This window comes from Gymnoscopelus braueri (assembly GCF_963280865.1).
Source record: "Gymnoscopelus braueri genome assembly, chromosome: 6".
In the NCBI taxonomy this organism is placed as follows: domain Eukaryota; kingdom Metazoa; phylum Chordata; class Actinopteri; order Myctophiformes; family Myctophidae; genus Gymnoscopelus; species Gymnoscopelus braueri.
This window is the reverse complement of record NC_137607.1, coordinates 34,837,602-34,852,823: the sequence shown is the minus strand read 5'-3', so window position 1 is coordinate 34,852,823 and position 15,222 is coordinate 34,837,602. Positions and strand designations below refer to the sequence as shown.

At 41.7% G+C, this 15,222-nt stretch overlaps 1 protein-coding gene across 2 annotated transcripts; it reads right to left on the bottom strand.

Moving 5' to 3' along the window:
* Positions 1–732: 732 nt before the first annotated feature.
* pak2b (p21 protein (Cdc42/Rac)-activated kinase 2b) lies at positions 733–13,765 on the bottom strand. Of its 2 annotated transcripts, none has more exons than XM_080429808.1 (15): positions 13,486–13,765; positions 11,967–12,277; positions 11,601–11,707; positions 10,806–10,956; positions 10,193–10,224; positions 9,804–9,920; positions 8,893–9,028; positions 8,722–8,785; positions 7,807–7,855; positions 6,026–6,138; positions 5,510–5,627; positions 4,891–4,990; positions 4,584–4,780; positions 2,541–2,678; positions 733–1,727 (listed from the first exon to the last, which is right to left on the bottom strand). In XM_080429808.1, the coding sequence occupies exons 2-15, from the start codon at positions 12,154–12,156 to the stop codon at positions 1,641–1,643; spliced, it is 1,599 nt and encodes a 532-aa protein (XP_080285934.1). In that variant the 5' UTR covers positions 12,157–12,277; positions 13,486–13,765; the 3' UTR covers positions 733–1,640. The 2 variants fall into 2 exon arrangements, with proteins under 2 accessions (XP_080285934.1, XP_080285933.1); XM_080429807.1 differs by having other exon boundaries at positions 11,967–12,180; positions 13,486–13,764.
* Positions 13,766–15,222: the final 1,457 nt, after the last annotated feature.

Genomic DNA, 15,222 nt, shown 5'->3' with positions numbered 1-15,222 from the left:
TGTTGTGGTCTTAACTTGAATCGAGTTTTAATGCAATGGCAAACCTTATCAGTTAATATTATAGTGTTGTGTTGTACACAAGTTACTGGTTCTGGGAATTAAATTTGAGAGTATTCATGACATTTAGCTAGCTAGAAATCTAATGTGAAGGTCCAGTAGATAGCAGTATTTCCACACCGACTAAACCCACTGGCACCAACGATATGACTTACTTTCCTGGGTTTTAATCCCATTTACACACATACATTTGAGAAAATAGTTTGCTTTTTCTCCAACGCGATTAAGTGATTTTTAGCATGAAATCGTACCGTGGGCTCAAATGAGTAAATATGTAACAACAGAATAGTAGTGATATGTAGCACCATTCAGACAAAATCATGAATCGAGAATAATCACAAATGTTCAACTCCTGAGATTGCCTCTTCTTACCTCAGCAATTACAGAGACGGGCAGCAACCAGGCCTTGTAAACTTCAACCCCTCACTGCATTAGACCTTCATGGAATCCCTTGACAACGGCAACAACACCTGTCCTTTTCCATTTCAACCTGTAGCCCCAACAACTGGATGCTTTTCCTAGGAGCATCTAGAATGCAAACACTAAGAAACTGAAGCAGCAGAAACAAGTTGCTAGACAAGGTTGAGTAGATGAGCCTCACCAGAATATCTCCCCCAATATTAAACTACAGAACATATCACATTCAAACAATCATTTTGACACCCAAGTCACGAGTCAAAGACAGCTGCATTTATTTGAGTTTGCAGACACAGTTGTTAGTCATCCAAAAACATAAAGAAACAGTCAATATACATCGCCTCTACCTACAGCCTTTGATGGCTAATCAATGGTACAGCCATCATTTCCAACTAATTTTAAAGTACACAATATACACATGGGAAAAGCGCATTTGTTTAGCTACAATTCGGAAGAACACAAAAGGACAGTATTCAACATACCAGTCATTTTTAATAAGAACAATAAAGGTGAATGTATAAACCCTGTCATCTAACATTTAATTTGCCTGTAAGGTGCACCTCTGCTATCAAGAGGCTAATGATACAGGGAACAACACTGGTACAGTAGGTTTGTCAAAAACATAATCACGATCACCATACATGTGTATGGTGTGGTACATGTACAATACCACACCGTACACCATACACGATCACCATACATGTAAAAATCATGGGAAAGAAACATTGACACAATCAACAATACATTAGGCAACATTTTGCATTTGTTTAAGGCAGTCGATTAAAAAACAACAAATACACTAAATAGAACTAGGCATCATCTTCATTCCAAGTTAAATACAAGCCTAGCCCTAACACAAAAAAAAGGTTTGTTGTACAAAATAACTACGCCTGACTCTGAAACTAAGCACTTTTCTTTTGTTTGACTTGTCTTCTGACATCTGAGAGAGAACAACAGTTCATGTGGACAGCGTTGTGGTTGTGCTCTAGGATTTGTTTTTGTTTGTTTTTTTGGTCTTGTTCACAGTGAGGCTTGTCAGGGCTTATAAGGCTGGTGCATGGAGAGCGGAGGGTCACTCTCAGCCTATTGTCTGGCACAAAACCTAAACAAGTTGGCACAGATGTGTGCACAGCATGGGGAAGGCAGGGTATAGGCTGCTGGTTCGACTAACGATTGCCCTTCATGGCCTCCTTGGCCGCCAGGATGAGTGGTGTGAGGCTGGAGAGAGGCTTGGCCAGCTTCAGGAAGGGGTGCTGGACGAGAAGGAATCTGGTGTTAAATACTACATCCAAATGAAGGTGATACCGTGGCAAACAGAGTCATCACAAATTTACCACTTAAAAGGAGTAGTTCACCCCCCAAAAAAACGTATTTTATATCAATTACACACCCCATGAAGCCTTGAATTCATGGAGTTTTTTTTTTTTTTTTGCATTCCTAAGCCAATAATTTGGTCATCGTCAATAGGAGCCTCAGTAGGGAACTCTTTGAGTAGACTCGGCCGGCCATCAAATGATTGGCTAAGGAATGTGACAAAAAGAAAAGAATCGCCATGAATTCCAGGCTTCATGGGGTGTGTAATTGATAAAAAAAATTGTAATCTTTTGGGTGAACTACTCCTTTAAGACTTATTTATACTTCATCATAGGTCGGTGTCGCATGAGGAAAAATAACCAATCCATTAGCTCACAATGTGTTGCGGATGCAACACATTTTTGGCGCACAACACCGTCATACGACAGAGCATGAATTAAACATTAAAGTCCCTGTCCACATGTCCCATGGTGTGGTTTCAATCCTCAGAAGAATTACCGGTATATTCAATATCCTATTCTACAGAATTTGGGTAATCGAAGCACATCGTATGCACATCAAACACACCATTACAGAAATATGAAATGTATAGCGAACGTAGCCGATCAATAAGCTCACAACGTGTTGCATTGCGAGCTTGTAGATCTGCTATTTCTGCAATTTTTTAGAGTTTAGAAATTCTGTGAGAATTTTTTAAAAAGTGAGATGCAGGTTGAAAGTAAATGAAAGCCATTAATAGGAAGTATGCTCACCGCCAGCAGCTCCTTGCCTCCGCCTCTCTTCTCCACATCCATTTCAAGGCAACGGTTCAGGAAGTCTCTGAAAATAGGAGAAAGCTTCTCTGGATTCTGAAGCTCAGGGGTGCCGTTGGTTGCGATCAGGTAGAGAGCCTGGTGAAAGAGGACAGCTGAATCAAAAGGGTGGACAAATCTCTGTTCAGGCAACATAGGCCCTGTTTAGACTGCAGTCAAATCCGATTTATTTCTCAAATCCGATCTTTAGGACTGACTGTTCACACACTGTTATTTGCAAGTGATCAGATCGGATCTGTGTGTTCAGACTGATTTAAACGACGTCAACCAGAGCCGCCCAGCGCAACCTATTTGCTTTGGTTGCTGTGGTAATGACGTAACGTCATGACGTAGGCGCTAGTCGATTGCGTACGTTCAAGAAACGCAACATAATACACAAGCGACAACAACAAAAGACACAAAGACAAGTACATGCATAAAAACGGTGGAAAATGGCATATCTCAACTCGCCATTTCTTCCGTAAAATAATACTGCTATTGTTTCGTTTATTACGATTACCCCTCGCACTCGTAGATCAAATTCTCACTCTCCCTAATGATGACAGTGGCGCTTGGGTCGCGCTGCAAGTGATGTTTTGGACAGTTAGATATGCGACCTGGGTGGTTAGAGCAGGTTAGAGCATTCAGACTGAGACACATCTTTAGGAATCAGATTTGAATCGCATTTGAAACCACCTCTGAATGTGAGTGACTTTTTTCTGTTAAGACTTCATAAAACAAATCAGATCTAAGTTGGTGCCTCACTTTGAACCACTTCAAAGTGAGGTACCAACAAGCTCACAAGGGGAACATGCAATCCCTTCCAGTTCTACTCCCTGCTGAACAGGCACCCTGGCCAACTTGTAGGAGTTGCTAGTGCCGAGACGGAGATCGCCCCTCCCATGCAGGTTCCCCACCCATGAACATTGCAAATTGTGTTGGTTGGTGCGCCCGGCTAAGCCGGAGGGAAAGCTGAGGAATCAAATACCAGTATCCACGGTGGGGGGCAGGAACTTTACCCCTGCACCAAACTGAATGCCCTGCCTGGAAATACAACAAAAAGCAACCTTCTCAGACTGTACTTGTGGGTGCATCTGATTGATACTGAGCAGCTCTGGGGCTTGTTTCCTAGTAAGGTGTTTCATAAGAACAGGAAAGGACTCACACACAAGAGATCAGACTATAGGGTTTGGTTGCATATACACATTTTCTTTAAAAGATATAGGACTGAACAGACTGAGGTACACATTTCAGTCCACACAGGGACTATCTTCAGTGCATGAGCGGCCCATATGAGCACAGCAGTTACCGTATATCTACTCTAATCAGGGTGCAATCAATCTAGAAGACTTGATAGACCACACCTGAACACATCTGTGATAGCCAACAGATCAACTGAACACATTCCTGTATATAGACATACACAAGATATACATCTATAATAGAATAATACAAAATGTATCATTGGCATTATTTATCTACATACAAGAGCACTACACATCACAGATGTGTTCAGGTGTGTTCTATCAAGTCTTCTTGATTGTGTTCAGCCCTGGATATTTTATAGAAGATTTTTTATATGCAACCAAGACCTATAGTCTGATCTCTTTACTCCTGTGTGTGAATCCTTTCCTGCTCTTATGTGACTTTTTGCCTTGACTGCCGCACCAGTGAGAAAGACGAGCAAAGGACCGTTTTCTAAGGTGCAGCCTAACTTGTGCTAACCCCAGTAATGTGTTTACCTGATCTATTTATTTTACCACAGTTTAGCTTGCCATGTGACATAATTAATATTCAAAGTATTTCATTAATTAATTAAACAATTTATTTATTTTCCCCGTTTCACCACAGCTCTTTGAATACCATATATCAAGATGGTAGCCCTGAACCTTTTGGCTAGCATTGATACAAACTCTACACCAGATCTCCACTGCACAATGCACATAATATAACACCAACTTCTTCACATGAGAGAAGTTGGAACCTTCCCAGCTCTTTACTTACTCTTAGCGGGTTCTCATTCAGATATGGAGGCTCTCCTTCAACCATCTCGATGGCCATGATACCCAGGGACCAGATGTCCACTTTAGGCCCATAGGCCTTCCTGGTCACAACTTCAGGAGCCATCCAGTAAGGAGTGCCCACCATGGTGCTGCGCTTGCTCTGCTCCGGGGTGATCTGGGCGCAGAAGCCAAAGTCCGCTACAGGACGAAGACAGACGTGTTCAGAGTTAAGCCTGGATTTATACTACATCACACGACGATCTCCTCGCTGTGCTCAATCCACATTGAGGCCAATAACAATGACTTACTGAGCTTGACAGAGCCATCCATTCCCAGTAAGACGTTGTCACTTTTGATGTCTCTATGGATGACCTGGTTTGCGTGCAGGAACTCCAGGGCTTGTAAACACTGCAGACACAGGGGTGGGTAGAGAATACATGAGACACATAGGGAAGGTATACGCACTTCAACATGCAGGGGGAGTTGACATGCAGTGTAGGGCTGTAACTATCCATTACTTTCTCTAGCGGTTGTTCTATCGAATATTTTTTTGATGAATAGAATAACCGAGAAGTGTGTTTTTATCTATAAAAATAAACGTTTTGTATGAATATCAACAAATCAATTAACCACTTACAGGCGTAGTTCACCCAAAGAATTATTCATTATCTATCACTTAAACACTCCACAAAGCCTTGAATTCATGGAGAGCTTTTAGTTTTGGTCGCATTCCTGAAACAATAATTTGATGACCCTGGGGTATGTAATTGATAGAAAAGATGTAATTGTTTTGGGTGAACTACTCCTTTAAGTCCGATTTTATACTTTGTCACACTACTACAAAAATAGTGAAAACACACCACGATGCGACACATTGTGATCTTGTAGATGATCATTTAGATTTTTTTAAGATTTTAACTGTTGCACCTCTCTGCAGACTGCAGCGATCTGGGCCTCGTCCATACAGGTCTCTGTCACCACGTCTGTGAGGGAGCCACCAGCCAGGTACTCCATCACCACAAACAGCTCCTCCCCCATCAGGAAGCTGGGGACACACAACAAGTGCAGTTGGTCAAAGTCTCCCTTCAAGGCTTTCTGTCAGAAAATAAATGTCACGCTCTAAAAATGTCAATCCGGGAATGCGTCTAATGCGTTTAAAAAAAATTGCAGATCTACAAGCTCGAGCTTGTATATCTGCTATTTTTGAATAGCCAAAGAAATCTAAAATGACAGAGATGCGTCCCCAGATTGAATGGGTTCAGATGATCAGTACAAATATGGCAGTAGAATGAAGTGACTGGAGCATATATCTTTTTAATGTTTTTGTGTAGATGGGAAAAGTGGTCCAAGTACAGTTGCAACTCAGGTCCGTTTCACTAAGAATGGAGGGTTTAAGTGGCTAAGATGTGCGTGTAACCACAAGAGTTATTACACTTCAGTTACCTGTCTACAAAGTTGACAATATTAGGATTCTTCATCTCCTTCATGACTAGAATCTCATTAATGATCAGTTCCTTCTTTGGCTGCTTCTGGAGGTTGATCTGTTTAATGGCCACCTGTGATCAGAAGAATCACATCAGTTATTATTACACAGCAAAATCCTGAGAGTTAAAGGTATAATTTGACCGTTCCTGCCTCATTTAGGACATTATGTTAAAGGAGAATTTTGGACTAAAGTTTTCTTACCTTTTCTATGACGTTATGATATCTTAGGATGAATGGTACAGTAGAAAAATTTCATAACTCCACCCCTGAGCCGCCACAGCTTAACACATTGAATGCCAGTCGCGTAGATCTACGCGAACCTATTTAAAGCCGCAGCGTGCCAGTCGCGTAGATCTACGCGAACCGCCGATTCCCATTGAAATTGCCCCAGGTGCACTTTCCGAATTTTTTTGATCCATTTCCGTTTCCGGTCGGAAACAGAATTATTCGGGTTCCGGTTTTTTCGATCGTATCCGCTTCCTGTCTGGGATCCTGTTTAAAACTCGATTTTCTCGGTTGTTGTTTTTCTCCTCGCTGATCACTGTTTAGCGTTGATCGGCTGTATCTTCAAGATGGCGGCTCGCATTTGGAAACTGTTTTCGCTGGCCGTTTCTCACGGATCCGCTGTGTGTTTAGAACCAAATGAACGCGCACTTTTAACTTATTTAGCGAGGTCTGTGGCGACATGAAAAAAACAAAAAAACAACAATAAAACGCTGGCACTGGTGAGTACATTATGAGATTAAACTCTGGCATGGAATGTGTTAAAAGGTGTGCGGATAGGCCTTAGGTTAGATCACATATTTTAATAGCTTTTTTTTTTTTTTTTTGGGTGAGATCTGACGTTCATAGTGACAGAACACTGTCGTCCCCCCCCAAAAAAAAAAAAGACGAGATTGAAATCTCGAGATTTCAATCTCGTCTAGCGAGACTTCTGTTTTTTTTTTTTTTTTTTTTTTTTGGTTGCATAGTGTTCTGTCACTATGAACGTCAGATCTCACAAAAAAAAAAAAAAAAAAGCTATTAAAATATGTGATCTAACCTAAGGCCTATCCGCGCACCTTTTAAGCTGTGGCGGCTCAGGGGTGGAGTTATGAAATGTTTCTACTGTACCATTCATCCTAAGATATCATAACGTCATAGAAAAGGTAAGAAAACTTTAGTCCAAAATTCTCCTTTAAATATACTATGTATACGCCAGTGGTTCTCAACCTTTTCGGGCCGCGAACCCCCAAAATTAATCATATTTGAACTGGGGACCCCCCACCCTGATAAGCACATGGAAAGTAGGAGTTGAGGCATTACATTTAGTTTGAAAATAGCAGATCTACAAGCTCACAGCGCCTAGCATTCGGCTATTTTCAAAATGTTTGCCTCTTTCTTATATCATGTGACAAATTTCACCAATGTTTGACCAGTTTTTATAGTATAGTTTGTTGATTACTTTTGAAGCAGTAATGGTCTTTTTCCTTTTCTTTGAGGTATTAACAATGCCTTAAACGTCCTTAAATTGTCACTTCACTGTCATCTTGGGACCACCATAAAATCATGTGGGGACCACCCCAAAATCATGTGGGGACCCCCCTGGGGTCATTAACGTGTGACTACAATTAAATACAATGATCATTTCTATTACAACTCATTATCTCCATGGTCGGCCGTACACCTCCTGTCACATTAGGCCTGATATATATTTAGTTGCAGGACACTGACTAAATATAAATTTAGGCAACCTTTACCTCTGATCCTGTGGCGACGTCAATGGCTGTAAATACTGTTCCTGAGGCCCTGTGTGAGGAAGTCATGTTATAGGTTAGTAATTACTCTTACGCACATTTACAGAAACAAGCAAGCACATTGGTATCTATGCACACACACACACACACACACACACACACACACACACACACACACACACACACACACACACACACACACACACACACACACACACACACACACACACACACACACACACACACACACACACACACACACACACACACACACACACACACACACACACACACACACACACTGATAATGCATAATCAGGCACGATCAGACCAACACAAATCAGATTAATGCTGTAATATCCTGTGTTCACGGGTACGCTGCCCCTGTAATTTATTTAATATAATTTATAAATACGAAAATAGTATATAGTATATAACACTGCTTGGTGAATAACAGATTGCGCAAACGATGCATATTTTCTACTTTGCTAATTCAAACTAGTAAATCAAAATATGCTGATCACTCATTTCATATTCATTTTTATGTTTATCTGTTGATATTAACTGGCAGCCAATTGGTCACACCTACTAGAGTTGAATTAGAGTGCATGTCCTGTGAGTGGCTATTGGACGGTTCTGTGATTGAGACGTTTATATTTTGTTGTTTATTTCTTTTCCTAAAAAAAGAATGAAAGGAACTGAAAAACAGCATAAGGGTCCATATCCACAGGAGGCGTTTTTTTTTTTTAGAGAAGAATATTGTTTGGCACTTCGCCAGATGCCGATAGCACTGAAGCGGGATCCTCGGGTGCTGGGAAGAGGAGCACACCAGCGTGTCTTTACCATAGAAATGCATGGCAGACAGGCACTGGCAGCTCACAAAGACGCTAAGTCAACCATGGATTAATCTGCACTTACCCCTGGCCAATTTTCTCATATCTTGTGTACTTCTTTTTGGGGTCTCCAATGCTGACTATAGTTCCTGTAAGCCAAAATGCAATCACACATGTCAGAGAAACGGTGACTCATAAGCTGACAAGATAATCCAAAATGTCAAATTGGTTCCAACAGATATGGGACGATCTTTACTCAGTTTGTCCATGATCTCTTCATCAGTCATCTTGCCCTTCTTCTTTTGCCGGTCCAAGCCTCCCTTGGCGGCAGTGTCTCCGTCTGGAAATGTAGCTGGAGCAGGTATGGGGTCGATGACAGAGCGAGTATATACCTACAGGATGCACAGGCCAATTAGAGTAACAAAGTCAATTAGGGCTGTCACAGTCTTTACATGTTACTTGATGATTAATTGTCACATAACTGCGAAGAACAATTTAATTGTGTTTTTGGCACTGAACATTGGATCATATAAATAAAAATAAAATAAAGAATACATTTTGTTTGGCTTTTAGACTTCATAAACAAAAGTTGCACAGGGCAGATATGACAAATAACTTATATATACAAAGAAATGACTGAATTATTTAATAACGTTCAAGTTTTTAAATAACTACGTGACGTAGCACTGCAATTTCTGCAATTCTTTGGAAAATGTTTGAAGAAATTATTATGACGATTATGCCAGATAATTGCAATTATCTCAAATAATTGCAATCGGGCAATTATGTAATAATTGTGACTGCACAGGCCAATTAGAGTACATAAAAGTAAATAAAAAAATTACGTACAATAAGAAATAATGATAAACTTGTGATTACCACCTGTCAGGCACAGAATGGGCTGCTTTACAATATTGATGATATAGAATGTTGGCGCAAAATTGAAGATTATTTTGTTTTTGTCGCATTCCTAAGCCAATAATTTGATGACCGCTCATCGGTCAATAGGAGTCTCAGTAGGAGACTCTTATTTTAAAGTTAAATCCCAGTTGGATACAGATGGTGGTTCAGTTATGGGACATTACAACAAAAACGAAATGCCTAAAAATGTATAAATAGTGAACATGACAATGAAGTTGCATGTAGCGAGCCAATGGGGTTAATTACACTCTTTGTGTATTCCGGTCGCGGTGCCACGATGGGGGGGGGGGTTTCATCTTCATCGTCATCATCATCAATGTTCTTGATATTGGGTGACGAAGGCTCAGCGCCCTTTTTGACAGGCTGTGGAATACAGAGAGAGAAAGAGAGAGTGAGAGAGAAGAATAAAGAAAATAGGTAGCTGAATACGGTTGTGCCAATTGACGATGACATCATGCATTAAGGGTCTCTGAGACAAGATCATTGGTGCATTTACTGTATGGTTCATTCGCATGTCTAGTCCAACTATCGAAAATAGGCTATCTTGGAAATATTGGCAATCTCAGTTGTCCAACCCTACAGCTGAACTCACAGCACACATTAACGTGACGGTTAAAAGACCTTGTCATACTTACTGACTGAGGTCCTGGAGTGAATGCATCTTTTTCTGTGAATAAATGAAAGGAAGGGGAGAGAGGGAGAGAGAGAGAAAACAAACAAACAATGTTTGAATAATATGTAAAAACAGGCACATAAATATATACACGTGGTCTCTTCAGAGCTACAGTGACCTGTGTGCTCATTATACAGTAAGGCTAGTAAATGAAAGAGAACAGGTTTTTCTTTGAAGCAAAACCCCAATCATTCATCATAGATGCTCTTATCAGTCCCCCCCGATGGCTGACAGAGACTTTAACTAACTTGATTTCAGGGCAGTAACGTTAACGTTCATTGGCAGCGCAATTGATGGGTTTGTAAGTTTACTAATGAATAGGAACAAGCCAACACAAGAACACCGGCAACTAATTCATTCTACATTTTATCATTGGTCTGTGTGCCTTGTCCAACCATGTGGTTCTCCAAATAAAGAGGAAATGGGATGACAATATTTATTTGTCAGCTAGATATGGATGTCATTATTCAAACTTGGAATATTGCTGACTGACACACCAGGCCAATGAGGCCATAACGTGTTGTAGACATGCAAAAGCACCCAGTGCGGCATTTTTTAACATTGTAGGACCTCACCAGAAGAAGAGAAGCTGAGGTACTTTTGACGGCCGTTGCCCGTAGAATCATAGAATTTGAGAACGTCAAGGACAGCCTGTGGGTTTTTCTTCTGCTCCGACTTGGTGATGTTTGAGGTCTGCAGGAGCCGGGCCCACTGCTCTGGCATACCCTGTGTATAGAAGAGGAACGTTTCTAAATGTAGCCAAGATTAAACACAGAAGGATGCATGCTGTGAATGTGTTTACAACTGATGTTGGGGTATCTTTAACCCAGCGGTTCTCAAACCATGGGTCGCGACCCAAAGTGGGGTCGCGGGAAGGTGCCAAAACATTTGTTTTGGTTGTGGTATAAAAAAGTTTGAGAACCCCTGCTTTAAACACAGAAGGATGCATGTTGTGAATGTGTTTACAGCTGATTTTGGGGCATCTTTAATGTGACGTCCTGTGTGTTTTTGGATGAGTGGTGTCAGATTTTATACACACAGTGGCTGGGGGAGATAGAAAATGAAGCTGTCTGTCACAGGTGTGAGTGACAATGAACAAAATATATGACAATAACGAGCAAGCCTTTCAGATCTCCAGATGTGTTTCATTACACTGTGGCCTTCATATTTTTGCAATTGTTTCAAATGGAAAAAAGGCTCTCCTGACAGTAACACACATTCGAAGCATATTTTTCACACTCATAATACAGAGTGTTATGTATAATATGTATTTTAAACTTTAGCACAACACCAACATGCTTTAATTTAAGCTGTTTTTTTTTTATATCAAGACGCATCTGGGTAGACACCAAAAATGTGGAAAAACTCACAGTGAACTCGCCAGTGACAGCATCGAAACCAACGTGGATGGTGTGCTCAAAATCGGAAGGCGGCGAGATCTCTGGCCTTTCTTTGTCCCGATCTTTCTTACGACCGCCTGGAAGATGAAAAGCGAAGAAATTTGAACATTTAAGAAATCAAAATTGTTATTATTAACCCATTATAACCCGGAAAGCATCTGTGTCGATGTTGGCTCTTCAAAAATAGCAGATACACAAGCTCACAGCGCGCCACTTCGTGCCGCGCTGTGAGCTTGTACATCTACTATTTTTGAAAAATCTTGAAAGAGTGAGAACTACTGATTCAGAAAGCATTTTGTAGAATCTGCCTCAGGTCTTTGTGGACCCCTCACTCACCTTTCTCAGCCCCGGAAAAGATTGAGATGATCTTGTTGCGAGGTTTCCTCTCCTCGGGGACAGAGGGCAGGGGCTTAGAGCTGTGGTTGGCCGACAAGGAGTCTTTGCCGGAACCAGTGCTGAAAATGGTGCTGCTCATCCGGACCGGAGGAGCGGGGGGTTTGTCCTCGGCATCTCCGTTGTCACACATGGCTCCGGGATGTCGCGAGGAGGGCTTGATTCGGGGACAGGAGGGGGACGCACAGTGGGGGAGTTAACAGGGCGACAGAGCAGTGGGGCTGGCGCTCACATCGACGAGAGATACGACAAGTCTACAGGGAGGGGGGAGGGGGGTGGGGGGTGGGGGTGGGGGGGGGGAGAGGGAGGAGATGTGCAGAGGACGAGGACAGAAAAGATGAAGAGAAAGGAAGCGCCAGTGGACATCTTATTGTTTACACATGAGAGGACCACTGCTACTCACTCAAAAGCTCACACCTATTATCCACTTAAGCCCTATAGACTTTGTTCATTGCAGTACGACAAATACCTGATCTACATGCTCACAGTTGTAGTGAGCTTGTAGATCTGCCATTTGATTTTTTTGTTTGACAGTTTTTGCCTATAATGATATGCCCAGATTGGGACATCAGGTTAAAATAGTTTTTAAACATTACGTAGCAAAGAATACCAACACTGAATACGCAAGTTTACAACCATGGCAGTTTGCAGTGAATTGCAAATAAAAGATCACAGGCTTGAGATAGCTTAAAAGGAGACTCTCAAATAAACAAATGGTGTCCTATAATCCATGTCCCAACATTTCTATTCAACTTGCTAAAGGGATTCTCAAAGTGGGGTCCTCCTTGAGAGGATCCCCAGCTAATTGGGGAGCAGGTTCATATTTCACAGGTATTTTATTATTCACAATAAATTAATAATAATGGGGGTGATTATCAAACTATCTGACAATCACCCCATTTAATTGACTTGAAAAAGTTAAGAGAACCACAGAACTAGCCAGATGAGACAGACATAGGCATCTACTCTTTCTGTGGATGAGCAAAGATAAGGACCACTTTCACTTAATCATGAATAAACCAAATCCCTAATTACTAGTTTGTTTCTATATTATTATATATCATACGGAGGGCCATTCCAGTGATTTAACGGTGGTGAACAGCAGCAGAAGAACCCTTCCATCCATTCAGGGGCTCTGAGAGTTTTCTTTAGCAAAGCTGACGTTAGCATTACTTCATACTACTAGCCAACAAGTGTGCTATAGCTACCATGCTAACATTAGCATGGCAGGCTACAATACCGTTAGCTCTGTTAAATCTGTGTGAGATGCGATCAGATCGGATCAAGAGATCACCGTTATTATCGATCACAAGCCGGGTGATCGAAGATCACCACTGATATATAGGTTTACCCCCAGGGGAGGAGGAGGAGGATGAGGAGGGAGGAGGACATTTCTATTCAACTTGCTAACTAGTGTGTAATGTATTGACCGGAGCAGAGCTTTATTTGTCCAACAACTCACCGGAGAGACACTCCACCACAACCAGCACCACTTGATCCCAACTTTATACTTCCAACTCCTTCTCCTCGACGGCAAAACACAGGCGTTTGTTAAACTCCTTTAAAGTGTACTGATTTCACGGGGGGGCCGCGGGGGGGGGGGACGATCCAGATGATCTTTAGTGGGGGAAAAGAAACTATTTACACAGTGGAACTTTTCTTCTGTGTTGTCCGTCCCGTCCCGTCCGGCCCAGGCTGACTGGCTGGGAGAATGTAGGGAAGGCAGGGGAAGCGGAACTACCGACCCAGCCCTACAGTGAGACTACCGACCACTGGATCCAATGGATGGAATCTGTCCCGTGTGTGTCTAGTACTAGGGGGCCCCACTGCTCGACTGTACACACCACACATTTCTTTCACTCACATACACACACACACACAGAGAGATGTAGTATCACATTGTTTTGTGGTTGGGAAGGCAACCGTGAGAACGTATTGTTTTGCTCATAATAGTCCCAGAGGGGCCCCCACATGATTTTTTTGGGGGCCCAGACAATTTAAGGCATTTTAAGACCTTTTTCAACAAAAGAAAGAAAGAAGAAAAGACCATTGCTGCGTCAAAAGTAGTCAACAAACTATAATGTAGTAAAAACTGGTCAAACATTGACCAAATTGTCAAATAATATAAAAAAGCGTGCTACAGTTTATAAATAAATGTGGCTTGACAATACAATGATGTCAAGCAAGACTACAGGCAGAATAAACAAATAAACAGTACAAAGATAGTATAAATATAAAACAATTTTCACAGCTTTGGGGATGATAATAGTTATCTAAATATGAGATATCTTACAAGTTGATTACAAAATATTTTCTTAATGTGCTGCTGTGAATGTGGTATGCTACAGTATTTAGCAAGTCAAGAGCAGATTCATAAAATGTAATTCTTTACAGTTTGATATTTAGTCTCTGGTGATTCCAAAATGTTTCAATTCAAAAAGAGTTCTACTTGTAGAATATAAGGTCAGCCCAGATTAGAAGACTTGAATGTAAATTATGTTAGCGTTTTATCTTCAGTTTGGCTGAATGCACAAATGATATCCATGTAAACTGCAAACCTGACAAGGTTACCTCAATGACCTTATGTTAGGAGGTATTTTTTGTGAAAAGCCATACCTCTTTCAGCGGTTCTCAAATATGTGGTACCAAAAGAAGACAGCAGGGGGAGTTCATACAAAATCTGAGAAACATTCTAAACATTTATTAGACAGCTTGTGTACCAGCTGGCTTGACAGAGCAGTTTGTGGACTGGACTGTAAGAGCATCCTGGATCATCTTAGGGGCCCCATGATGATTGTAAAAGCAAGTTGTAACTTACAACTTGCTTTTCAAAAAGAATTCCAGTTCATATATCCTCCTACATTAAAATGGCCTAGAGATGGTGGATGTCATTAACATAATATGCAGAGTTGCTCTGATCCGCACCAAACTTGGCACAAACACTGGTCAGGGGTCTGCCATGACAATAGTTACATCCCAGGAGCCACATCAGGGCCCCCCGGGGGACCCTGGGTGCCACAGGTGCACTGTTGCTCCAATCCTCACTAAACTTGGCACAAACACTGTTCAGGGGTCTGCCATCAGAATAGGGGGCCAAGGGCCATGTGTGCCCCCCAAGGGCCACATCAGGGCCCCCTGGGTGCCAAAGGTGCACCATTGCTCTAATCTGCACCAAACTTGGCACAGACACTGTTCAGGG